General features: G+C 41.9%; 1 protein-coding gene across 5 annotated transcripts in view; it reads left to right on the forward strand.

Moving 5' to 3' along the window:
• The window catches only part of ADAMTS19 (ADAM metallopeptidase with thrombospondin type 1 motif 19), a 190,732-nt gene that overhangs the window by 160,546 nt on the left and 3,111 nt on the right, over window positions 1-27,075 (forward strand). For 4 of the 5 annotated variants that reach the window (XM_053302857.1, XM_053302859.1, XM_053302858.1 and 1 more), the window contains 3 exons: window positions 238-442; window positions 4,253-4,405; window positions 25,898-26,075. In XM_053302857.1, coding sequence (XP_053158832.1) covers window positions 238-442; window positions 4,253-4,405; window positions 25,898-26,075 — 536 coding nt within the window. Of the gene's footprint in view, window positions 1-237; window positions 443-4,252; window positions 4,406-25,897; window positions 26,076-27,075 lie in introns of those variants that run through there. The other variant, XM_053302861.1, reaches the window with a different exon arrangement.

A 27,075-nucleotide genomic window follows, 5' to 3' on the forward strand; every position in this document is an offset into this window, starting at 1 on the left:
TTAGTATTCATCACACTTGATCACACAGTAAAGCTGCCTTTCTGGAAAAAACTTGGTTTTCTTAAGTGGCTGTATCAGTGACCTCAAAGAAGTAGCTGTGCATGTTGCATCAATGAGGTAAATTCACTTGTTTTCCTTTTAATTAAACAATACTAGAAAATATATTTAGCAATCATCCTGATTGTGGTAGGAAAATCTAGCAAACCCATGGTTTGTATTTTTCCATTTATTATGTAGGTGGATGATGACAGAATGGACTCTTTGCTCAAGGACCTGTGGGAAGGGAACCCAGAATAGACAGGTAGCCTGTACTCAGCAACTCAGAAATGGGACCTTGATCAGAGCCCGTGAGAGAGATTGTCTTGGACCAAAACCCACTTCAGCACAGCGCTGCGAAGGACAAGATTGCATGACAGTGTGGGAGGCTGGAGTGTGGTCTGAGGTACAGTATATATATTGTTTGTCAGTTCTTTCTTTAAAAAAAAAAAAAACATATTGAGGGATATGCATGACAGGCAAGAGAGAACTCAAAGCATTGAATAGTGGTTATCTGTAATTGTTACTGGTAGAGCACAGAATTTTGCATATTATAAAATAAATCCTTTAACATAAAGATTGGTATATATTTTATACCAGTATTATATAAATTATAAATGTATGTTTCTCTTGCATGTCTTTTATTTGTTGTTTATTAAATGTATCCCCTGGTTTTTCCATAGATTACCACACAAAGCAGCTTAGAATGATAAAATAAAACAATGTGGTTGTGCACGTGGCCATGATACCAGTGGAGGGAGGGAGTGGTGGGGAAAGACAGTGATGAACCTCCCTTCTCCCCAAGACCTTTTCCAAATGCCTCTTCTGCACGCCATCGTTCTCCCACAAAATCCTTGCTGCTCCATGCAAAGCAAATCTCTGGAGTCCAGGATTCATTTTCTCAGCCTCCAGTAATCCCACAATGCATCATGCAATAAGTACGTCACATTGTGGGATTCCCCCAGCAGTTGGACACTCAGGGTGTCAATGTTGTGTATGCTCGGGCTGCGTGTGGCCCAAGCATACTTACGACCCTGGTCCCGGGGTTAAGATGCACTTACTCTTGTAAACTCTGGCTAAAGGCCAGGGTAAAAATTCGGGCTGCCAGCAAAGGGACCGACGGGATCAGGCTTGATCCTGGCAATGCACATGGACAGCCAAACATACAACAGAAAAGAATTGAACAAAAACATGTGCAAGCATATGAGCAAATGTGCATGCATATGAGCTCAGACATTTGAAGTATAAAAACAAAAGCAAAAAAAATAACACCACCCCAGATATATTTCACTAGAGAGATATAATACTACAGTGACATCCTTAAAGCCAGCCAGTCTCTGAATTGATGAAGCTGGCTGGCCTGGAGGTGCTCCACAGCGCCCATCACAAACCATCTCAGGTTTGCTAGAACAGGGCACTGAAAATATGTGGCTGTGCCTGCAGGGGTGACTCCAAATGGTAGCAAGAGATATCCTCCCCTCAGATATTTCTCGTCCCCTCCTCCCCCATCCACCAGACTGGAACTTTAAAGCAAAACATCAAAAAATATGGTCATAGTATATTATGGTCTGGTTTTGTTTTTTTAAGAGGTCTAAAGAAGTCTCATTCACTCATTCCACCACCCCAGAAACATCAGCAGAAACCAGTGTAGCCAGGTTGGCAGAAGACTCCTTTAGCGTCCCAGGAGCCAGGCCAATCCCTTAACTTCCTTTCTGGCCAGGAAATGGGCTGGGTGAGACCATGTGTGCAGGAGGGTGCAGGGAAATCTCCCTTGCAGATTTCAGTTGGCCTAGTACTGACCTCTCTCCTCACCCCAGTCTTTCCTGTTACATCCTCTTTGAACAGGAAGAGAAAACTAGCCAGGAAAGCAGACTGGAAGGTTTGACCTGATCCAAAAAGATAGTGGGGCTAGTCTCATGATTGGCAAAATTCGGGCTAGGAGAGCCTAAGCCGATTTTTGCTGATCGTGTAAACCACCGGGCTTGCAGGCTAGCCTGGTAGCTTAAAAGCGGGTCACTCGCTTCTGTAGCCCTCCCCTTAGCCTGGGTTTGTGGAGCAAGCACTCTGCTAACCTGGGCAATCTGATCATGCATAGCCATGGCACGGCTCAGCGCCGTGGCTACTCATGAGTAGACCCCCCGGAGGGGAAGCAAAAAGCCACCTCCCGGCTCCGGCGGGGGCTGGGGGCGCGGCCCCCGAGCTCCCCAGCCAGGGGTGGAACAAGGCTGGAGTGGGCCTGGAGAAAAAATTTTAAAATGGACCCCTCGCTGATACACACACACACTTCACAATATATAGTCATGTGACTTGCCTCATGTGACTTGCCTCTGGGGAGCCCCTTGAGGCATGGGGGTCCCCAGGCAGCCACCTCCCCTTGCCTAATGGTAGTTACATCCCTGTCCCCAGCCCCCGCCGGCTCTGTCACGGAGCCAGCAATTGTGTGGGCAGCTGTTCCGGCTGCCCAGGGCTCCCTCTCTGCTCATGCCCGCTCTCCCTGTACACCCTGCTAGACCGGGTCTCACCGATCGTGAGACCCAGCTCAGTGAGGCGCTTCACTCAAGCAGTGTGAAGTGACAAAAGGAGGTCTGTGGGAAGAGTGGTGGGTTAGCCCAATCCTCCCTGCAGATGATCTCTTACTATTCCCTGGATGGGTGGATTGCCCACCCAGACAAGTGGCAGCTCTCCTGCAGGCCATCCACAGCTCGCCCGGCTGCTCCATGGGACGGGTGCAGGGAAGTGCCGCCATGCAGCACCCCACCCACTGGAGTCCTAATAATGCACCATGTGAGTACGCAGTGAATTACTGGGAGCCCACTCCCCCCCCCAAGTGTTCCCGCCGCAGCTGCAAGCAGCCACGACAGACATACAATTCAAAAATGAGGTTAACAGAGCGCTCACTCTGTTAACCTCATTTAACTAGGGGGCTGCTTTGGTAGGCTTGCTGCTCTGGAGCCACCAGGCTTGCCCTTGAGCCCAGCGGTTCTCACAAGCTTACAAAACCGGACGGGGCTCCCTTAACCTGGTTTTGCATGCTCATGAAAATAGCCTCAATATTTTCTAAAGGAAATCTGTCCCATTTTCTATATGTGTTGAAAATATTAAGCAAATTTCATTAATAAGATAAACTAACAATATTAATTACCTTACTTGTATAAGCATTTATTGTACAGCAAAATCCTCATTCCCTATTAACATTCTTTGCCAACCCTTGGTTTCCCCAGACCAATTATTCTAGTTGGAACATAGGAAGCTGCCTTACGCTGAGTCAGACCATTTGTCCATCTAGCTCAGGATTGTCTACGTGGACTGTTAGTGGCTTCTCCAAGGTTACAGGCAGAAGTCTCTCAGCCTTGTCTTGGAGATGCCAGGGAGGGAACATGGAACCTTTTGCATGCAAGCATGCAGGTGCTCTTCCCAGAGCAGCCCTATCCCCTAAGGGAAATATCTTACAGTGCTCACATGTAAAGGCAGTTCCCACGATCAATGGGAGCCACCTGGGGAGGGTGAGTGGGAAGAACCCACATGACTGCCGGCTCCGTTACAGAGCCGTTACAGAGCTGGCAGGGGCTGAGAGGATCGGGGGCCGTGTGGCCCTTGGAAGCTCCAGCATGCCTTGTGTGAGCATGCAGGGCATGCTGGTGAGACCCCTGAGCCAGGAGGCTGCTTTTTAGCCTCCTGGTCAGGGGTCTACTCATGAGTTGCCACGGCACAGCAACTCACAGTCAGAAAGCCCAGGTTAGCAGAGTGCTTGCTCAGCCAACCTGGGCTTAGGGGAGGGTTGTTTAAGCGGGTGACCTGCTTTCATGAGACCCAGCTCGGCTGCGAGCCCGGTGTTTCTCACGCAAATGCAAAAAAGAGCTAGGCTCCCTTAGCCCAATTTTGCATGACTGTGAGAATAGCCTCGTAGTCTCCCATTCAAGTGCAAACCAGGGTGGACCCTGCTTTGCAAATGAGACAATTCATGCTTGCCACCACAAGACCAGCTCTCCTCCCTGTGTTTGCATCCTACATTGCAAAGTAACTTCATTTTTTCTATACTCTGCTGCCTACTGCAGCAGATCCTCTGTATCTGCAGTTTGCTCATTTGACTGCCCTTTTAAAGAGAGAGATATATTATTAAATTGATATAGATCCTGTATGAAATACCATTCAGAATTCATGTAGTGTGTGTCTGTGTCTGTATATACTTTATTTCATTTTCAACGTTTTCATACAGTGCTCTGTAAAATGTGGCAAAGGAGTACGACATCGGACTGTGAGGTGCACAAATCCTCGGAAGAAATGTGTATTGTCTACAAGACCCAGAGAAGCAGAAGACTGTGAAGACTATTCCAAATGCTATGTCTGGAGAATGGGAGACTGGTCTAAGGTGCAACATGCTTTATAGAAGTGCTATACAAATTTCAATAATAGTCATTATTGGGATTTTGCCATGGAGATTGCCTCAGTTCTTTGTGTGGGGCATGCTTGTATATATTTTAATGTGTCTGTGTACTGGCTTGGGGGTGGAGTCACTGTGTTTATTTGTCGCATCCTCACTTGCTGACTTGAATTTCAAACTGAGAAGTTCTCTTTCCTTTGCATAAGAGATTGTTAGTTTGTTTATTGTTTTCTTAGCCTATGTTTTAGTTGGTAATAAATATCAAACTCTTCTTTCTCAGTTAAAGTTGTTTCCTGTAGTTACTTACAATAAATAAGTACTTTCTCTGCAACATGGGGTTATGAATATGGGGTTATATGGCACAGTTGTGAATCAGTAAATTGTGAGATTACAAAGAGTTTGTAGGAAAGAAAGCTGGACAAGATTCATATTTTTCCATCAGTGGGGAGGCATCCCACTATTGAACTGCTGGATGAAACAAACGACAGAATATGGTCCTTCAGAGTGAAGATGTTGCTGAATACTCTTGGACTATCCTATGTTCTGGAGGAACAAAGACCAACAGAGAATGAAGAGAAATGTCAAGAATGGAATTCTGCAAACAAGCAAGTATGGGACACAGATCAACTGATCACTTACAGTCAGAGATATATCATATAGAAGACAAAAATACAGCAGAAAATACGTGGGAAAGACTGAAGAAGGTCTTTCAACAAAGAAACGTGTATTTCTCTTGTGTTGCAATTGTGTAATAAACGATTCAAAGAAGGAGAGAGTCTGCAAGAACACATTTGTTTGTTTTGGGGAATACTGAAAGAGTTGGAGCTGCAGGAGATAAATATGCCTGAACCAGCAAAAATTGGACTTTTGCTTATATTTTTATTATTATTATTATTATTATTATTATTATTATTATTTATATTTATATTTTGCTTCTAAATATAGAATATAATGATACCAATATAGAATATGAAAATATTGTCAATTTTCTGTAAATTAAAGGAAATGTGACTTTGAGTTGTGTACAGGAACATTTGCAGAGTTTAATTTGAAAAAGCAAACAGAAAGGAAGGAATCAATTTAAAATCAGGCCTACGAAGTTGCTGATGGTAGACAGTGTTTTATATGTGGAAGCACCTTATATTTGAGGAATGCCTGTCCTAGTAAAGAGCAAGGGACATTCTCAACAGAGAAAAGGGAATGAAACTAAATTCCATAAAAATAGACTTTCTAACAAACTTGCCTATGCAAAAGTGAAAGCAATGGAAATAATGCTGAGAAAGAAGAAAAATTGTGTGATGCAAAAGAAATCATCTTCAGGGTTGATGATGCAAGTCAAAGTAGAAACAATATATATTTGGATAGTGGATCTACTTCACATTTATTCAATAACTGGCAAGATTTCTCTGAAATAAGCATGGAACATAAAAATTCTATATATCTTGCTAATGGGCAGCACATTTTTGCAGATGGAAAAGGGACAGTTTATCTGAAGTACAATCTTGGCACAAATAAGAGTTAGTGAAGTGTCTATTCCAGGGGCATACAATGTTCCAAGTTTGCAAAACAATTTATTGAATCTAAAAAGAGACACTAGATGTGGATGTAGAGTTCTTTTCAGAAAAGACCATTGACTAATTTTCAAAGGAAGAAAACTTCTGATGAAAGGTACATGGAAAGAGTATCAAGGATGAAATAGATTGCAAAAGAAAGCAAGCTAATGTGGCAAATGAGTGTGCACACAAAGATTGCATGAGTTTATAGCATCATCTATTTGGGCATCCAAGCAAGGAATGCATTTCAAAATTGGTAAAAGAACAAATGGCAAGAAACCTAGAAGTTAAAACATACAAATCTGAAACCATCAAGGATGAAATAGATTGCAAAAGAAAGCAAGCTAATGTGGCAAATGAGTGTGCACACAAAGATTGCATGAGTTTATAGCATCATCTGTTTGGGCATCCAAGAAAGGAATGCATTTCAAAATTGGTAAAAGAACAAATGGCAAGAAACCTACAAGTTAAAACATGCAAATCTGAAATCAAATGCATTGAATGTGCTAAAGCAAAAGCAACGAGGGGCACATATTCATCAACCACAGAAAGACAAGCCAGTGAGGTTTTGGATTTGTTTCACAGTGATATTTGTAGGCCCTTCCAGAAAAGACCCCAGGAAAAGAAATTCTATTTCTTGACTCCATTGATTTTTCTTCCTATACTCTCACATACTACTGTACCTACAATTACCCAGACAAATGAGGTGTTGCCAAAACTTAAAGAATATGTGGCTAGATTAAGCATCAAGTTTGGAAGAAAACCTAAGACTGTGCACTGATAATGGTGAGGAATATACTGGGAAGGATATTGAGCAATACCTAAAAGAACAAGGAATTAAACATGAGAGAACAATACCTTATACTCCAGAGCAAAATGGAGTGGGAGAGAGAAAGAAGAGAACCCTCATTCAAATGCAGAAGCATGCTTCTTGACTTAGGTCTGGAAAACAAATACTGTGGAGGAGTTGCAAGGACTCCAAATTATTTGCAGAACAAACTTCCAACGGTAACTAAAGAAGTAACAGCCTTTGAACTGTGGAATAAAACAAAACCTAACTTGAAGTAGATTAGAGCACGGTTTCTCAACGGCTGGTCCGTGGGCCGGTGCCAGTCCGCGACGAGTTGAGTGCCAGTCCATGCCTTGGGGAATTAACCCCCTCCCCCGCTGTGAACCTCTATGTTTTTTTAAAAAATGTTATTCCAATTCCAGCCGCCGTGCGGCCAAGGGGATGGCTGTGGGGTGTGTGTGTAAGCCAGTATTCCTTCTAACCCCTCCCCCCCACCATGGTGGTGGCTGATACCAGAGCGACGCTGTAGCCTGCCATCTGGCTCAGCGTCGCTTCCCAAATGCGAGGCGCACAGCGCTAGTGTAGTTAATAGTTTAAAACACGGTGGTTCTCAGCTATCCTGGACAGCCAGAGTGGCTTTCTTCTGCTGCTCCTTTGTGAGTGTGTAAATGTATGAGCCTAAATCTGCTGCTATCTAATTGTTGGGATTCCTCACATGAGAAGTTGATTTGTAGTTTGAACATGTGGCTCATTCAAAAAGCCGGAATATTCAAGTGATTTTCTCTCCCCTTCCCTACTCCCCCTCTGGATTTTGTTTTTTTTAATGGCAAGGCAGTGTGCCTACATTCACGTATTGTAACATTTTCATACTCCGCCTGCTGCTGCCAAAGGGGCTTGGGGGCAAGACCAAAAAAAAGTAGTTTTCCCCGATCTCTCCTCCTTTATCTTATCTTTTCTTTTAAACCCACCATCCTACTTCCAAAAGCATCATGAATTCCTCTATCTCTCCAGATAATGCAGCGAGCATTTAGTATTCCGATTTGATCACGGGCTTCCCCCCCTTTTTTTGAACTCCAGTGAGAGAGGGGGGAAAGAGGAGTGGGTGTGGGAGGGATGGATACAAGCAGCAGCACCTCCCCCCCACCTTCTTGGTGGTTTTTTTTTTTTTTTTTTTTTGCAAGATGGCGTATGTGTGTTTTAAAGCTAAGCTCTATATTTCATTAATAAGAAAATGAATACGCTGTACATTGGGAACCTGGGCGAAAACGTGGGCCCTCTGTACCTAGAAAGTATCTTTAAAGAGTCCAGTATCCCTTTCACCAGTCAATTTCTCGTGAAGATGGGATACACGTTTGTGGACTGCCCCAGTGAAAACTGGACTATGAAGACCATTGAGGCACTTTCAGGTGGGAGAATGTACTCCGACTTATCAACCTTAACTACCCTTCCCCCCACCCCATTATCTTTCTGGGCTCCATTCTCTTCGGCTCATGCCCTGGTCTTTCATGCCTCTGGTATGTTGCCCCTGAATGCCAACATGGGCTCAGCACTTTTTGCAAGAGGTGTTTGGCCCGACTTGCAGAACTGGCCTGCACTTATTTCGTAGAGCTTCAGCTTCAGTAGCACTATGTAAGGCCTTTAGAGGGGTTGGCGCTCGGTTAGCCTGGGCGATGACCTGGGTGGTTTGTGGTCCTTCCCTCTCCTCTCCCCACTTGCAACTCACACATGCTGTCAGGTATCATGCAGACTGTTGGGATTTTTTAAAGCCCTTTCATCACTGAGGAGGAGCAGGGCCGCCACAAATTGGAAGAATGTTTTTTTAAAAAACACGGAGGTTCAGGGGGAGGGGGAATAGAAGGACTACTGGCTCATCCGCCATCCCCAGACATCCCCTCAGTTGTGCGCCGGCTGGCATTGGAATTTTTAAAAATACATGGAGTTTCGTGGCATGGGAAGGCAAGTGGCAAGCAGAGCGAGGTGCAGTGCGGTGGGGTGGTTCTTTCCATCAGTTTCATTTTAAACTTTCTCTCACTCTCTCAAGCCAAACCTACCTATTCTCTTTCCATCTCCTTCTTTTCTAGCTTTTTCTATCCCTCTGTCTCTCTCTCTCAAGCCAAGCCTACCCCATTCTTTCTCAAGGCAAGCCTCCCCTATTCTTTCCCTCTTTCTTTCCCTGTCTTGCTTCTCTCTTTCCTTCTTATAAAAGCCTGTGTGGTAAAGGATCAAATTATAATCTTCTTATCAAAAATTAAGAGAAAAACTTCTCTAATTTTTTTCCTTAGAAGTGCTCCATGTTAAGTGTGATGATTTGGCAAAGGGAGAAAGGAAGAACAATGCATTTTATTGTGATGTATTTTGTACAGATTGTATTGTATTTATTTTATTAGAATTTTTAGTTCAATTTATTTTATTTTATTTTAAATTAATCTTGGCCTGCCAGAACTTCAAAAATTTTGATTAAATTCATTTTAATTAATTTCACTTTGATTTAATTAATTGATTGATATTAAGTGTTACTTTAATAATCAGCACCCTAAAAATTGACCTCAGCCCCCATGAGCCAAGTCATGGTCAGTTTTGGCCCACCAGGTCATTTGAGTTGTGCACACCTGTAATATACTATAGTGCTAATAGATAAACTTGAAACCCTTTTACTAACTGCTGGTCCAGGAAACTGTGCATAATGAATATACCGGTCCCTGAAACTGTGCAATAAGAATTTACTGGCCCTTGACTCTGAAAAGGTTGAGAAACACTGGATTAGAGTATTTGTATGCAAAGCATATGCATATATTCCTAAAGAACTAAGAAGAAAATTAGATTGCAGAAGTGAAGAAGGAATATTTAGGTTTGGCACTGAGTAGCAAGTGTCAAGTATTCTGTAACAGTCCTATCACAGAGACTGCTAAACTGTGCAGGGTTGCATATTTTGATGAGAGCAAAAGTCAAATGCTAGTGTGATTTCTGTCTGTGATCTGGATTTTCTGTCTGTCTGTGATCTGGATTTTCCATTAAGTGAAAAGGCTGAATAGCAATCATAGCAACAAAATGAACAAGTAATCATAGGCTATGATATAATAGTCTCAAGTGAGAAAGGTGATTGAGACAGAACCAGAGAGGTCCAATTAAGATGTGGAGATTGAGACGGAACCAGAAAGATCCATGCTTCAGGGCAGAGGGATCTCCATGCTTTGAGGAGCAGGGATCCGGGGCCGAGAATTGTGAGTGCACTGTGCATTGTAGAGATCCCCTGGCAATGGCTGGGAGCCTGCTCCTTTGCCACTCACACACGAGCAGCTAGCCTGAGTTAAAGAAGTGCTCATGCCCTTAACCTTGGCTAGCTGGCAGGCTCTCTTGGTGGGTTTGCCACCATTGCAGCGCTGGGATCCTCCTGGATCCCAGCAGTTCTCATGCGCAACTAAGCCCAGTCCTGGCTGCTTGTGAGAACAGCCTCCTTGTGTTTGTTTGTCTCCTCCTCACTTGCTGACTTGGATTTCAAACTTTCATTAGAGACTGTTAGTCTGTTTATTGTTGTCTTAGCCTACATTTTAGTTATCAAATTATTGTTTCTCAGTTAGAGTTGCTTCCTGTAAATTTACTTACAACAGAAAAGTAATTTCTTACAATAGAGAAGTAATTTCTCAGCAACAATTGTCAAATGTAATGCATTATGTCTCCAGTGGTGAACAAGGGCAAGCTGAAGTTGATAAGACAGATATTGCTTACTCTAGAAAAGAAAGTATCATGGGCAAGCTCCAGTGCCTATTAGTTTCACATCGTCCTAAGCAGGATTATATGTATATAACAACTATTTATTACTTTTCAAGCCAACTTTTCAATGTCTAAGGACCTCTCAAAGCACACAACAGCTATAAAAAACATATAGGATTTAAAACACATTCAATATATCAATCAGTCAGTCCATCAATCAAATCAACCAAAATCTTTATTAGTTCATAGCAGAACAGAACACAACATTACTTGTCTAAAATAGACATTCAAAACATATATGATCCTTCATTCTATTTATTGTCCCATGGGTTTGCACTGCACTGTGTTCCACACCTCCTGAATTATGGTTTAACCAGGAGAATTCTGGAACTGGAACATGTCCGTTTGCTGCAGCTTTTTGTCCCTTCCACTCCTGTGCCTATTTTACTGATGCATACATGCAGACTCTTATCGAGTCCTGAAAAAAACAATCATGGTCATACATATCTCCCCCCATGCATGCACGCACGCACGCACATACGCGCGCGCACACAGACACACTGCAGATACATATGCAAACATTGACAGAATACTGCAAGAAAGCAATCTTGATGTGATCATACTGCACCTGTGATCTCAAAAATCCAAGATGCTTCTTGTGCATACATGTACTTTGCATATTGGTCAAATACCATTCAGAAATCTTGATAACAGCATAAGTACAATCACATCAAGATTGCCTTCTGAAATGTTCTGTCAATGCATACATCTGCAGTGTGTGTGTGTGTGTGTGTGTGTGTGTGTGTAGGAGACATGCAGAAAGTGAAGGAACTGAAAGGGGTGGCAAACTGCAAATGCATACTGGCATTACATATTGTGCAAAGGAATGTGGTCAGCTTGAGCTCTGTCTGTGCCCCTGCGTGCAAGTAGACAAGGGGCTGTGCCACAGCACTTGGTCATAGGGACTCTGTGCACAGAACTATACAATGTGCTGCCCATTATTTCCAAGGGGCAGCATATGGCTCAATTCGATGCACAGAGCCTGTACTACCAGGTGCTGTTGCCCGGAGTCACAGTCTCCTCACAGCTGTTTACACACACACATGGGCCCGGGTGATGCTCAAGCTGCCCATATCCCCTTGCACTGTATGGAAGACACTGGAGAATTTCTCTTGCATCCGTTCTCCTTTAGAAACAAGACAAGGAGGCATGGAATTCCAAAATTCAGAGAAAAACTCTGATGAGGATAATTTTGAAGCATCCATCCTCTTTAGCCAACTTTTACCAAGCATCGTTGGCACACACTTTCAAGCCTAGCTTTGCAGACATGAGTGCTAGAAATTTACCTGTATTCGGAAATGCAAGCCAAGATTCTTTGGGTGCTGAAGTCTGCACTAAATATAAAATTATGTGCTTGCAGAAAATCCCTTCAGTGTGTACTATCCTTGCCTAGAATCTACATATGCTTCATGCTCAAAACTTGGCAGGCAGTGTTGCATGGAACTAAATAGTCTGCGTGAGAGTCAGAGTCAGATTTTTGTCCCCCTATTTTATGCAAAGGAGAGTTTTCCTTCTTTAAAAGGGACAATTCTCCTCCATATAGAAGTCAAAAATCTGACTAGGACTCACTTATACAGAATATTTTAAAATTCAAGCTCCATGCAAAAACAAAATAAAAAACCAAAGCCCCAAACATTTAAATTAACTATCTGCAGCTTTCAAAAGAATTCAACAGAAATATTTTATAACATTGTGCCTCACCTTCACAATTACCCTGCTATCATTTGTGAACGGAGTGCAAAGAAGGGTTTTACACAGCTATAAGGGAAATAAGTAAACGTTTGTGGCTATTCAGCTTAATTAATTAATTAAGCCCTGAACAGTTGGGATTCTCCAAGATTTATATCAAAACAATATAGATTTTAATTTCTCTATAGAGACATAAGTTCAGCTTCCATTGTGCTTGGATTTGCTATCTTGCTCTCTGCATGACTACACTGTTCTACTTTCAGTCTAGTACATAGCAACATGAAGCCATGCCTTATGTAGTAATGTGCTGCAGATAGTTAGTTCAGCCTTCCACCACTCTAGTGTCCACTGTTTTTGCTCTTTAGGATTCTTGACATTGATAGGAGGCTGTTCCTTCAAGCAAAGCCAAGTTATTTTCAAACTGGTGCCAAAATGTGGCTGAGAAATGTAAATGTCATTTCTTGCACATTGAAATGAAGGGGTTTAATGTGATCTCTCTTGGCTTTCTGTTCAGTGGGAACTTATAAGATTACTGAATATATATATATATAACCACAAAGTGAAAATAAAATATTGGTAGGGGTTTTTTTTTAATGTTTTACCAAAATGAACTTAGAGAAATCCAGATTTTTTCATTGTCTGTCACTTAAAAACAGGAACAGGATAAGAGGAATGCTAAACAAAATTTCTAGTTTCTCAAGCCCAAAGAACAAGTCAGTGTCCCTAAAACTATTAACATTTTATTTCCAAATCTTTCAGAGATGCTAGTAAAGAACAAAATGGTTCTAAACAGTAAGTGCTAGGAACCTAATGTCGGTCCATGTTCTGTGCCTGTCCTGAGGATTGCAGTGAGTGATCTAAGGGAAAGCAAAGCAGAAAAGCATTTGAAGGTTGCCTTGGTTTAGCATTCATTAAAAGCAAGGGCAATACACTTTACACACAAATCAGTGTGTAAATCAGATTCATGTAAGCAAAAAGAGTTTGGTATTGGAAAGAGGTCAAAGTTGAAATACTTTTTCATATTCATGAGGGCAAGCATGTGACAATTGTTTTTAATGGGCATACAAATGTGAGCTGAGTGGAAAGGACAGGCCCCACCAGGAAGCTGTTTACTATTCAGTAAAGAGGCTGCCCACGGGGCTAGAACTGAAGAGACTGGGGCATCACTGCCCTCTGTACTTGTTCTTCCTCTGCCATTGTGCTGTACCTCCGCTTGTCACTTCTCATAAAGCATGCTGCCATGTCCGTTTATATAGAGTGGCTACTTGAACATATCTGCATGTGAATCGATGTGCATGACATTAAAAATGGCAGCAGCAATATGGATAGGAAGCAGTAGGTAAAAGATATGCAGTTTATGGCAAGGGTCATAGTGAGCAGATCAAATTACTGATCTTACTTTGTAAACGGGTCTGGAGATTCATATCCGAGATTCGAGTCATTACTATTTGCTCCTTATCTGAAGCTGCAATCACAGCCTGTAGGTAATAAATAACAGAGGAAATATGGTTTCAAGAAGTTGGAAACCAATATGCTATCAGGTAAAAGGCCATATGACATTCTTTCTGCATTAACTACTATACTGTGGACATTTTTTGCACACAGCAATGATTCCTGGAGTTTGATCCTAACCTTACTTATTGAGAAACAGATTTTACAGGATTCCCTTGGGGCATGTGTAGGACTGTGGCCTTGGAGAAATAATTTAGGTGAGCTGAGCATGTGGTCTATGCATGGCAATGGTAAATTTCTTATCTGTTGGAAGAGTATGCATATTGTTAGGCAGCTTACTTGCATTTCCTTGTTCTTTCCTTGGTTTTGATTTTGTGAAGTGTTATTTTTGCAAGTCTAATAGCTTCATAGTACTGCATTTGTTGGGTATGCCAGATACCTGATGCTAATGTCAAAGATGAACACTGAATATATGAGACTAAATGCATCTTGACAATTGACAGTTATCTCAGGAGTCCCTGACAAGTGTGTGGCCGAGAGAGCCATTTGTGTAAAGAACTCTGAAAACAAAGCTGTCTGTACGGCTGATGAGGCTTGCTTCTTTGTTTCCTCACCTCAGATGAGTAAGAAAGAAAGGGAGACACCATAAAACCTTGACCAAAAAAAGAAAGAAAATATAATGGACCCTGCCTAACACAGTAGCCCTGATATTAAAAACTGGGAAAGGGTGTTTTCCAGGTTAGCTGCTCAACAGCAGCAAAATGCTTCTGTTCAGGCAAATCACATTCAAAATGTAAACAGCAGGGAGAGTAGTCTCATGAAAACGAACAACCCGAAAAAACAGCAACTTCTTTATGCTGGATATACGATGTCATAGCACTATATCGCAACTATTAAATTTGAAACAAGGCATTGGAAATATGAACAGCACCCTGCTGTCAGCATATGGACTGTGGTGTCACAACACAGGAAGTGTGGAAGCACACTTCAGAGATACGTTCTGACCCCGTTACAGAGTCTAATCTGGAAAGCACCAAGATGAGAATAATTCTTTATAATTATCGGTCAGCTACCTCATGAGGATTGCTGGATTTTTAGTGAGACTTAAAGCGTACTTAAAAATTTTCATTGTTAAAATCTCAGTTTGGACAAAATGTGTGGCTGCCTGAACATTCATGCTTCTTGTGTACGAAGTTGCAACACTTCTTGAAGTAGAGAGGGGTAACAAATGAAAAAGCATGCTGCTTATTCATATGGGGAATTTGACTTTGGGTCTAATGATTGACCGAGCTACAAATGATTTGTCTCGTCCAACTGAAATGTAAAAAGAAAACACAAGGCTTGGAAATGGAATATGAGATTAACAGTATTGACAAGGTAATTAACCTTGGTTTAGTTCTTTGATTCCTAATCTGAAATTACTAGCTCTTACAAATTCTGGAAAGAGGACATCACAGAACACATATCTAAGTGACATTATGCACAGATTTATGGTCAAAAAGATTATGTGAAGTTCATGCGCTAGTTGAAGTCAAAATACTTGTGGCATCATTTTAATAATGTTTATCTTAAGTATATGGCCTTGTTCCAGCAGATGAGGTATATCGTTGTTTCCAGAAAAAGATGAATGAGCAAATTATGTGTGAGCTGTCAGTGTAATCAGATGAGTGCAAGTTGTTTGTTCATGTTATAAAATTAGTGTAATTTGCTTCAGACAAAGGTTTCCTAGACATCAGTTCAAATAAAATTGTTAACTTCCTGCCTTAAATATATGTCATAGTGGAAAGAGCTTTAATTGAACATAAAAGAAAGCTGAGCATACAGATAGACTAAAAAGGACTGAAATAACAGTATTATTGCATCATATGGACAGAGGGAATCATAGGTTAGTGGAATTGTCTCTTATTTATAGCCACAATGAGAGCACATTACCACATGAGAGCTAATGCAAACATTACCACAGATATATGAGCAGAAAGATGTGCTCACAAGCAGCCAATCCAAGTGAGTCCTGGCGCTGCCAGCGCTCCATAGCCCAGCTGTTAGCCAGGGTTAAGGGCGTGAGTGCGTGCTTAACTCTCATTTCATGGTTGTGTGACTACCTGGGCTGCTTGCACAGAGTGGGCAAGCAGAGCTCACCTAGAGTGCCTCTCTCATGGGAATCCCCCAATGCACCATGCTTATTGTGCAGTGCATTGTGGGATTCCCAGAGGCTGGGACATATTGTCCCAGCCTCCGGCAAGCAGCAAGGCTCCTGGGACAGCCACTCGTGTGCACGTCCAAGCCATGCAGCCAGGAGGTAGTAGGTAGTGCATGGAGATCATCTGGAGGAAAGGTATATTCTGCACAGCTTTCCCTTCCCACACCCCTTGCCTTTGGTCATGTAAATATCCTTCAGGTGTGGTACCTGAGCAAACTGCTCAAGCAAAGGACCTTGAGTACTTTAAGGGATAACCATAGAGGGTTAATGCCTAGATACACTCCACAAGATCAGCAACCCTGGCAGGTGTGGAAAGTGCAGCAGCAGCATCTTTCTGACCATGCCTGTAACATTCCATGTAGTCATAATGAAAACTAGTCAGTGAATTCGCCAAGAATATGTCATTCAAAATGCTCAAAGATCATCATTGGCAATATTGGCATTTTTCTACTGTAGAGGTGGGCTTTTTATTCATGCAGCCATAAGACTATTCGAGTCTAAGGTGCTGGTTCATTTGCTCTATGGAGCACAGCTAGGGATGTGCATACAGGTTCAGGGGTTCGCAGTTTGCAGTTAGGGTTCGGGGGTTCGATGGTTCGGCTCCCAGACCAAACACACACACACACACACGGTTTGGTTCGGCCTAGAACCAAACCACCTCAATGGTTCAGGGGGTTTGTGAACTTTTTCAAGTAGTTATTTTTAAATTAACCTTAAAAGTGCTCATCAAGGCCGCAGGGGGTGCATGGACGTTCCCCCTCCCCTGCTGGCTTTCAAAATGCCCCCCTCGGGACTCTTAGGCCCGTTTTTCGGCCCATTCAGGCCTTGCTAAAATGGTGCAGTGGCCAAAATGGTAGCTGCCACACATATGCAAATAGCCTCTGCGAGGCCTGGAATGGCCCACGGCCCCACAGAGGCCATTTGCACATGCGTGGTGGCCACCATTTTGGCTGCTGCACTATTTTAGAAAAGCCCAAGTGGGCCGAAAAATGGGCCTAAAAGGCCCAAGGGGGCATATTGAAGGCAGGCGGGGGGAGGGGGAAACTCTGTGCCCCCCCCACCTCGATGAGCACTTCTAAGGTTAAAAAATATATAGATTTTATATATATATTTTTTTTTAAAGTTTCCGAACCCCTGCCCCCAAACTGAACTAAAACGGGGGGGGGGGGGTTGAGGGGTGCCAGACCAAACTGGCCCAGTTGGGTTCAAGGGTGGTTCAGCCTCGAACCAAACTGGGCCAGCCGGTTTTGTGCACATCCCTAAGCACAGCTCAGCTTTTATCCTTACATCCAAGTTTTAGAAGCCGTGCAGTCTAAATTTCTTAGAAAACTATATCACGAGGTGTTTCTATCGCAGTTTTGAGAATGGAGGCAGGTTTGATAAACTGAGTCTAAAATCTGGCTTTTAATATTTAAATTTTGGCTTAACATAAACTTTAATCCCACTGGATTGTTACCGCTTATGTTAGCAGATAAGTTCATTTCCAACTGGGAAATGGCACTTAAAAGGAAATTGCTTTCCTATGAGTTTGCTCCACAGTTACTGTTGGCAATGAATCTTGATCAAGGTTGCCTGGCACTCTCCCAAATAATTTGTGACGTATTGTGGCAATCAGATTGAAGTTTATATCAAGGAGATTAATGGTGGTTAATCAACGATAGAATATGAAACCTACTAATTACTTAGATAAGCATACAGTAGCAAAATACTGTAGAGCCTTCACACTAGCACGCTTCAACGTTTTAGCTTCTGCTGTGTTTGAAGGTAGGATTTTAAAAGTCCCTTACATGGAGCTGTTTTGTCCTTGCAATTCAGGAGCTATAAAGACACTTGTCCCTTGTGTTATTATATTGTAGTTTCATTCATTCATTTCATTTCTACAGAGACACTCATTATGAATTAATAGTTCCCCTCTTGGCAAATTTGCCTGACTGCCCGAATGAATTCGATGTTAGCTATTTTTTATCTGATAGCGATGACAGTATTACTTATGCAGTCACTAAGTTTTGTCTTGTTCCTATTAGAATTCAGTAAGAGTGTATCTGTATAGTTAGGTTTCATAAGGTTTACAAATACATGGGTTAGTTTTTTGTTACTGTTTGAGCCGTATGTATATATTTTTCTGGCCAATGACCATAAATAAACAGAACAGAACTGAACTGAACTGAACTATCAGAATGCCACAAAAGAATCTGATAATAATACATGCTACAAATTCCTGACTTGGAAAGCAAGAGACTCAGCATGCCTCCTGCACTTGGTATGCTTTACAAATAATCAAAAACATTATGTGGAAAGGTCAGATGAGGTAAATGTACCATCAGCATTAGCACCAAATTATATTATTTTATATAGTCTAGATGTTGTCTTTATGAAATTAAGGGCCAGTTCAAATGGTAGATGTGTTGGCCCTCTCAATCCATAGGAGCTGAGCATACACATCTTCTCCCCCATTGTCTAATCACACAGGGCAGTTCATCTAAAGGTGACAATGGAGTGGCTTGCCAGATGGAGCAAGATGTGCATGTCCATACTCCTCTTCCATGTGATTGAGAGGGCCAGCTGACATAGCTGAACCAGCTCAAATACATTCAGAAATGAAAAAGTAAATTCAGAAGTCATTTGCCATCTGTTCTGCTTAAAGTATTGTACCAATAACAAAGACAGCACCTTAGGTTTTATCGTGATGTAGTCATCATTTTAAAAACAGACACAGTGTTGTGTGGGATACAACACATTCCATGCAATGTAAAACATACCTACATGTTTGGGGGGGACACAAGGTCTGGGATTGAACCTGGGTACTGAAAAGTGAGACCTGCTACAGCTTTACATCAACTCTCACTATCCCTTTGCAGCTGTTTGGCAGAGACCCAGTCAGATTGCAACAATGGGAATCATTGTGCTACTGGATTGGATGAAAAATTATGCAGCCATTCCCATATTATAAACACATAGTCTTGTAGATAACTGAACCAGTGTGTATAAAAATGCAGTGTGGGAATTCATTATTAAGTCATCACTATCCATAGCTGATGTTGGTTTCTACTAGTACTTTAAAATCTAGGTCTGTATAGTACTGTAGTACTTAGTTTTCAAGTCTCATGCTGTTGTTTCAGGCTCTCTAGAAGTTAACCAACGTAATCTGTCTTTCATTTTCCAAAGTCTGTCATTTCTTAAAATTGACATTGACACTAGTGATTGAACTATGGAGTAGTGGAAATGATTGTGTAATCAGTATGGACTTGTTTCCAGGCAGGCAGAAAACTCCTTTATTAGTGAGTGCTATTCATGTCAATTTGCAGACATATATGATAATGATATGATTGAAAAAAGTTTATTCTGAATTAGATATTTTGCTTTTATAAATCAGATGCTTTCTATTTTGTAATTGCTCATTCTTTGAGATGTAATTGTCCCTCTCTTTCTGTAGATAAGCTATTAGATATTTGTTGAACTCGGTCGTTGTTTTTTTTAGAATAAAACAACTAGAGTGTAATGGTATATTTAGCTTGGAGACTTAGCTATCCCAGAACATCATATGATGTATTCCACTTAAAACTGCCAATATACAGATTTTGGGGTAGGCAGGCCAAACTGAATTTGCTGGTATCTCTTGGTTGGGGAACTTGGTTGGGACTCTTGTTTGTATCCCTTAAAAAAAACAAAAAAACTAGGAAGATCTATATGGACTGAAAAGCACATGTATAATATTTAGTAAAGGATGCTCTAATACACTAGGGGAGGAAGGTGGGGAAATCACATCAGCCTTTTGACACAGAAAAACATATAGGGAATGTTTGCATGGCCATCACTAAGTCAGTATGCCAGAAACCAGAGGTTCTCAGCTTACTGACTTGGAAGCAATTGTGTGAACCTGAACATAGTGGGAAGAGACTGCCAATTAAGTTTACAAGTGGGGTAATGTGATAATTCATGCTTGAGGAGGGGACAGAGAGTTGATTCTATAACTGACACCTTCACTCTTATATGAGTATTAGCAGACGACTTTCCACAGTGCAGCACCACTGTATATCAGGGGCTCATTATGGAATCCTTCCTTAAGATGAATAAGAAAGATAGCAAATGTAACATACGCATTATAGACAAAGGGCTTTTCTTTGTTGTTATTTGAAGAAGAAAATGGCTCAAAGATTGGTAAGCCAGCAAGGAGTGAGGAAAAATAAAAACAGAGGAGGTAAGAAAGGCCTAGAAGGGAGAGCGTAGAGGCTGGCTAGGGAAAAACAACCTTCTCTGGAGCGAAACAGGACAAACTGAACTTGGAAGGGCTATCCTCTCTTGCCTTTTAAAAGCTTAGCTTAGCTTGTTTGTCTCACCCTCTGGAGCATGTGGGCAAGATAACCCATGTGAGATGTCCTCACCCAACAGAAGGAAGAATTTCGCTGGGTTTGGGTGTCACTTTTCTCAAACCATACTCTTACAGGCCAGATGCAACCCTTATATGAATGGAGGAGGCTTTCTGCTAGGAAAAGGGCACCTTCTGGATCCAAACCAATGTTTGACATAGCAAAACACCATAAAGATGTCTGGGAGAGAGATGGCTTGTAATAGCAGGAAGAACTGTACATAGAAAATCAAAATGTTTTCCACATTACCATGTACGAACCTGATGGAGGTTCAAGAGAGCGGCTGACATCCTGAATAATGCTGCTTCTAACAACAGTTTGCATGTACTAGTTTACGAATATGAATACAGCAAATATTTATATACTGCTTTTCAACAAAAGTTCCCAAAGTGGTATGTATGTATGTATGTATGTATGTATGTATGTATGTATGTATGTATGTATGTATGTATTTAAATAAATAAAATGGCTCCCTGTCCCCAAAGGGCTCACAAAAGACAGACATCAGCAACAGCCACTGGATGGATGCTGTGCTGGGGCTGGATAGAACCAGATGCTCTCCCCCTGCTAAAAAAAGAGAATCGCCACTTGCAAAAGGTGCCTCTTTGCTCAGCAGGGGACTAGTCCCCATGCTTTCAAAGTATGGGTGTTCTTGCACAAGAGCAGGACTATTTTCAGTACTCTGGAAGTGCTCTGTTAGAGCAGAAATCTGTCCCTGACCCCCAGGGATGCTGTTACAGAACATGGGAAGAGTGCCAAAAAGAGTTGTGCTCTGCAGTAGACCAGGGGCTAGGGCAGCATGTGCACTGTTGTTGGAAGCATAAATGCAGCATTAGTCAGAACATTAGTCACTGATCTGAACAAGATAAAGAGCTGGTTTCAACAATAGCCAAGAGGCAGCCCATCATTCAACTACTTCCTATTGGATATCCTGCATCTAACCTTGTATGCCATTCGCCCCAACCCAAATGAATGGCAAACTGGAGACTGGCCAGTCATTGTCTAAAATCTTAGGGTCTGGAGATAGCTTATTCACCATGGGGTGGACCACTGTTAGGCCTGATGGAAACTTACACCCCTCCAAAGATTCATTCAGCACCAATCAGCCAGTTTTCCCCAGCTGCCTTTTCTAGCCAGGGAAGAAAAGGGCTGAGCATGCATGTGCAAACCCTTACTTCTCCAAGGATCAAGTCCATCACCTCAGATTGAACAAGCTGAAAATAACCTATAACCACAAGGCAGACAGGGGCCATTAGGCTGTCCACTAGAACTGAAAAATAGTGTTCAAGTCAAGCGATTTTTATTCAGAAAGTCCTTTGCAAATTGGTCAGAGTGGGCAATGGAGGTTTCCTACAAATGGCTATTGGGATCAAGGTATAATAAATGCTAACATACCCCAACATACTGCTCACAAAAGCTCCTCTGGATTGTCCTCTGAAGATGCAGAGTACAGAAGCTTGGACAAATTCAAAATGTATTTTAGAATCCTCTCAGTAATGGCTTTATGTGCTTATGATTTACACTATTTGGGTCCATCACATCAAGTTTTTTCTTTTCTTTTCAAGTCAACCCTTTTTAGTTAAACCAATAGCTTGCTTTTTTCAGTTTATGTTCTGGTTTTTATTCAATATGCCGTTGGTGAGATCCAGCAAGGTAATTCTTGTGTCCTTATGTTCTCTGTGTAATAATTCTGGAACAAGTGATTTGTGGCTTGCAATTGGAGTGATCATTTGTTCTTCGAAGAAGTTATCCAAGTCTCTGTTGTTAACACTGTTACAGATTGGCACTTCCAAGTGCAGATTTTTATCAAGCTCGGCAGTGATTGCCTATTATCTTGGCTGAGGCACACAGTTTAAACGTTGCTGTCTGCCAGTGACAATTTTCCCCTTAATTTCGGAATTCCTACTTCTTCCTGAGGCCAGCTGGAAATGGCTATGGCATTACAGCACCTTCCTCAGCTGCTGGTCGAGGGATTGTGTAGTTACTTCAAAATATATGTCTTTGGCAGGCAAAGGAAAGAAAGAATTGTAGGGAGAAGTTGTGTGTGCCAAGTTTAAAGATGGTTTGATATAAATTTTAGTGACTTGAATTAGGCAGAAGAAAGGTTCAAAAATAGATCATCTTAGAATATGCATACTACTTTTGCAGAGAAATATCACCCAAATACCAGTATTCAAAATGGCTTTCATTTTATCTTTATCCAAGATTCTTTTCTGTAGACCCTTTGACAAGAATGTTCTGCTTGACCTGGTGTTTGAACAGTTTTACAGAACTCTTAGGACTCCATTCTAAATGTAGAGATTAACAGCAATGGCTTTTCTTCTTTAAAAAAAACAACAACAACCTTCTGCTACATATTAGAACATCTTGATCTTCTTCTCACAAGCAGTGCGAAGGGCTTCAGATTAGGTTGCGGGGAAGGCGGGTTAAACCTACCTTCCCGTCAGACTATTGATGCACTGTTGCTGGGTGCACTCCCCACGTGCCCAGACAATTACCTGCATATCCAGGCAACAGGGAGGGCCGGGGGCCAGGATGTGTCATCCCAGCCCCCGGAAATGGCCCCTGGAAATACCATGATACCGAGTGTGTGGTGCATCTTGGGGATCCCCCCTCCCCTCCCTGGGTTCCCTGCAGTCTTTCAGCCACAGCTGCAAGCAGCCATGGCTGCCACATGATTTTTAAAAATGAGGTTAAGGGCACTGTTCTCTCTAAGAGGGATTCCCAGATGTTGTTGACTACAACTCCCAGAATCCCCATCCAAAGGCCACTGCAGCTGGGAATGCTGGGAGTTATAGTCAACAACATCTGGGAATCCCTGTTAGAGGGAACAGTGGTTAAGGGTGGCTAGTTAGGCGGGTTTGCAACCATGGTGCTGCCAGGATTGGCCCAATCCCAATGATTCATACGCGCATGCAAAACTGGGCTGGGCTCCCTTAGCCTGGTTTTGCACACGCATGTGAATAGTCTCCTTGTCTATCTTTGAAACAGTTTTTTGAATAGGAATTCTTGCTTATCAACTGCAGTTAGAAGCAAGGCACTTTATAAAGTTCTGTGTGTGCATATGTGATACTTAATCTACTGATGGTTAATTCCATTTTTTAAATGATTTACTGAAATCTATTTGCATTCCATATATAGTAAAGTGGTAGTTTGGAACAAAGTATTTTCATTACCTGACTTTAAAAAATGTTCTAGATACCTAACTGTTTCAAAGGAGGAAAATTCACAACACACATTCCAATGTACCCACATATTTGATAATCTACCATCAATGGATGATGCTCAAGAATACATGAGAGGCAAGCTAATTGCAGGCCTGTTATGCAACTACCTTACTTAATACAAGCTTGGTTCAAAGTAGTCTTCACATTACATCAAAATGCCATGTTATGTGTCATTCTGTCACCAATGTTTTTCAATATCTACATGAAACCGCTGGGTGAGGTCATCAGGAGATTTGGTGCTGGGTGTTATCAGTATGCTGATGACACCCAAATCCATTTCTCTTTTTAATCTTCAGGAAATGGCACTCATTCTCTAAATGCCTGCCTACAGGCAGTAATGGGCTGGATGGATGAGGGATAACAAATTGAAGCTGAATCCAAGCAAGATGGAGGTGCTCATTATGGGGGCTCAGAATCTGAGGGGTGAGTTAGATCTTCCTGTGCTGGATGGGGTTACACTCCCCCAAAAGGAGCAGGTGTGCAGCTTGGGAGTATTCCTGAACCCAGGCCTCACCCTGGTATCTCAGGTGGAGGCCATGGCCAGGAGTGCTTTCTATCAGCTTCACCCGATTCGTCAGCTGTGCCCATTCCTTGAAGAGGATGACCTCAAAACAGTGGTGCATCAGCTGGTAACCTCCCGACTTGGCTATTGCAAAGCACTCTACGTGGGGCTGCCTTTGTACGTAGTTCGTAAACTTCAGTTAGTTCAAAATGTGGCAGCCAAAAAAAGAGGGTCCCCTGTCCCCAAAGGACTCACAATCTAAAAAGAAACATAAAGTAGATACCAGCAACAGCCACTAGAGGGATGCTGTGTGGGGTTGATTAGGGCCAGTTGTGGTAGAAAGCATGAATTGTCCCCTTTGCTAAGCAGAGTCTGCCCTTAGACTCTGCATTTGAATAGGAGACCTCATGTGTGAGCACTGTAAGATATTCCCCTTTGGGGATGGGGCCCGCTCTGGAAAGAGCACCTGAATGCTTGCATGCAGAAGGTTCCAAGTTCCCTCCCTGGCATCTCTGAGGTAAGGCAGGGAGAGACTCCTGCCTGCAACCTTGGATAAGCTGCTGCCAGTCTGTGTAGACAATACTCATCTAGATGGGCCAATGGTCTGACTTGGAATATGGCAGCTTCCTATGTTCCTATGCTTTCCCCCATGCTAAATACAAAAGCATAACCACTTTAAAAAATGTCTCTTTGCACACTTAGCAAGGACAAAGACTATGAGAGGTCAGTCTTTGAACGTGGCCTGTATACAGGATTAATAAAGCTTCAATTATGCTGTTAATTGCAGTGGGAATTGCTCATCATCAGTATATGCTTCTAAATTTAAGAGAGTGAAAATGGTAAAATACCTAAAACTTGGTGAGCCAAAATGGAGGGCTGATTTTCCCAAACATTTTTTGTGTCTCTGAAAAACAGTCCCTTCTTTTGTCAGTTTTGGGGGGGTTGGGTGGGGAGATAGCTTAAAAGAGTGCAACAATATTTGTTGTCAAGGCAATTTGGTCGACACTTCTTGTGTTAGTGTGTTGCCAACAAAGGAAGAGGAAGTGTAGGAGGCATTCTGCATCCCTTTGGTGTTTTACACATATCTGCAAAATGATTCTAGATTTTCTTTTCTACAGCAGATCTAATATGCATTAAAAGATACAACATTTGCACTTATTATCTGTGTCCCACCTTTTCACAGTGATCAATGTATGAACCGAAGAGAAACTCAGTGGGGGCGGGGGCGCTATCTATCCTTCTAGCCACAAACTAATGGTTTTCTTTTAGTCCTACAATGTCTGATGTAGAGTGAGCGAAGCCTAGTAACAAGAAGATTCCAAGTCTAGACGGAATAGGTATCATGGTTCTTCTTCTTTCATTGCATTGGTTCACAGGGTGGTTTGGGTCTGTACTGCGTTACTGGCTCTGCCAGAATTTGATGGACTGATACTCATTTCTCTTGAAGCTAGGAATCCTAAGAATAATAGTTACAACTGAAAGCACCTATGAGAGTTATAATGCAATATTTATGGAGTAATGCTTATCAAAGCCATTTCATGGTTTGCAGAATTAGTTGTGCATGTGGTGATTTTCACAGCATTCTTACATAAACCTTTAAATGAAATTGTGACTGAAGAGAGTATAGTTGTGCTTTTTAAACAAAAGGTGACAAACGACTTTTAGAGCTTTTGTTTTCTTTTGCTTTTAATCCACCGCTGGCATTAAAGGAGTCCTACTTTTACATACTGCCAATGGCACACTGGAATGTGATAAATGGTATGAGCCGTAGTTTGATTTGGATTACCTACATATTAGCCATCACTATATTTTTGTTTTTAAACCAGTTACTATGTGTTTTATTAACACTGCATGAAAACCAGTTTGAAGAATTCTGATGTTGTAAGCCAGAAAGTGTTGTGACTCATGTTTTTCTTACCTCCTTTGCAGTGTTCCATCACCTGTGGCAAAGGAATGCAGTCACGTGTGATCCAATGCATGCACAAGATCACAGGAAGACATGGCAATGAGTGTTTCTCCTCTGAAAAACCAGCAGCCTACAGACCCTGCCACCTGCATCCCTGCAATGAAAAAATTAATGTGAACACAATTACATCTCCTAGGTTAGGTAAGGGACGGCAACGTTGCATGGGGACAGCCATCCTGTCCTTGCCTTGTCAAATACACCCAGACATATTCCATCCTCCCAGCAGCAGATCCCTGGAACCACCAGATTTTCCTAACTTCAATTCATTACATGGCTTAGGCATTTGAAAACTGTGTTCCAAACTAAGGCATTCTGCAGTTACCCCATTGATCCTGTAAAGATTTAGGCAGGCTGTTTGAATTATTTGGAGCTTACAAAGATTGCCCCAAGACAGTTTCCAGAGCATGGGACTTCTTTTGGAGACAACCATTATTATGACTCCCTAGAATACATATTGTCTAAATTGTCCAGAGTTTGTTGCCTATGAAGGCTTGATTGGTTGGTTGATGGATTGATTAAGTGCCGTCAGGTTGGTGTCGACTCTTAGCGACCACATGAAGGCTTATGCCACAATAAAGCAGTTAGTCTCTAGAGTTGCCAGTAAGCATTTCCTGAACTTTGGGAGATTGTGAAAGCCTTTCTTGAATGGTGAGCTTTTTAAGCCTACACATGCTTTTTTGTCTCAGATCAAAATGCAAGCTTGAGAAGAATGCTCGGATTTCTTCCATCCATTCCCACCAGCTGACCCTGGCTGGCCCCCAAATAGGCTCAGAAAATTGGTTCAGAATCTTCCAGGTTATGTTAAATAACTCAGATCTCTTCTGAATTAATCTGAGGTGTGTTTGCTAGTTTGCTCATCTCTATTAGGCTCCAAAGTACCAAAGCACTTTTGGATTTTGTGATGCTACAGTCTAGAGCAGATTCTTTTCTATATTTCATTCCTGGGGTATGTTTTTTCATAGTAAGGGAGACTTCCCTGCATACCATACATGTGTGCATATCCATTTTATGGATGAGCATAACTCCCTGGAAATGCAATCATGGTCTGACATCCTGATTAACACTTTATCTATGCAAGCAAGCAAGCAAGCAAGCAAGCAAGCAAGCAATAAATAAATAAATAAATAAATAAATAAATAAA

Source organism: Hemicordylus capensis, chromosome 2 (assembly GCF_027244095.1).
Source record: "Hemicordylus capensis ecotype Gifberg chromosome 2, rHemCap1.1.pri, whole genome shotgun sequence".
Classification (NCBI taxonomy): Eukaryota; Metazoa; Chordata; class Lepidosauria; order Squamata; family Cordylidae; genus Hemicordylus; species Hemicordylus capensis.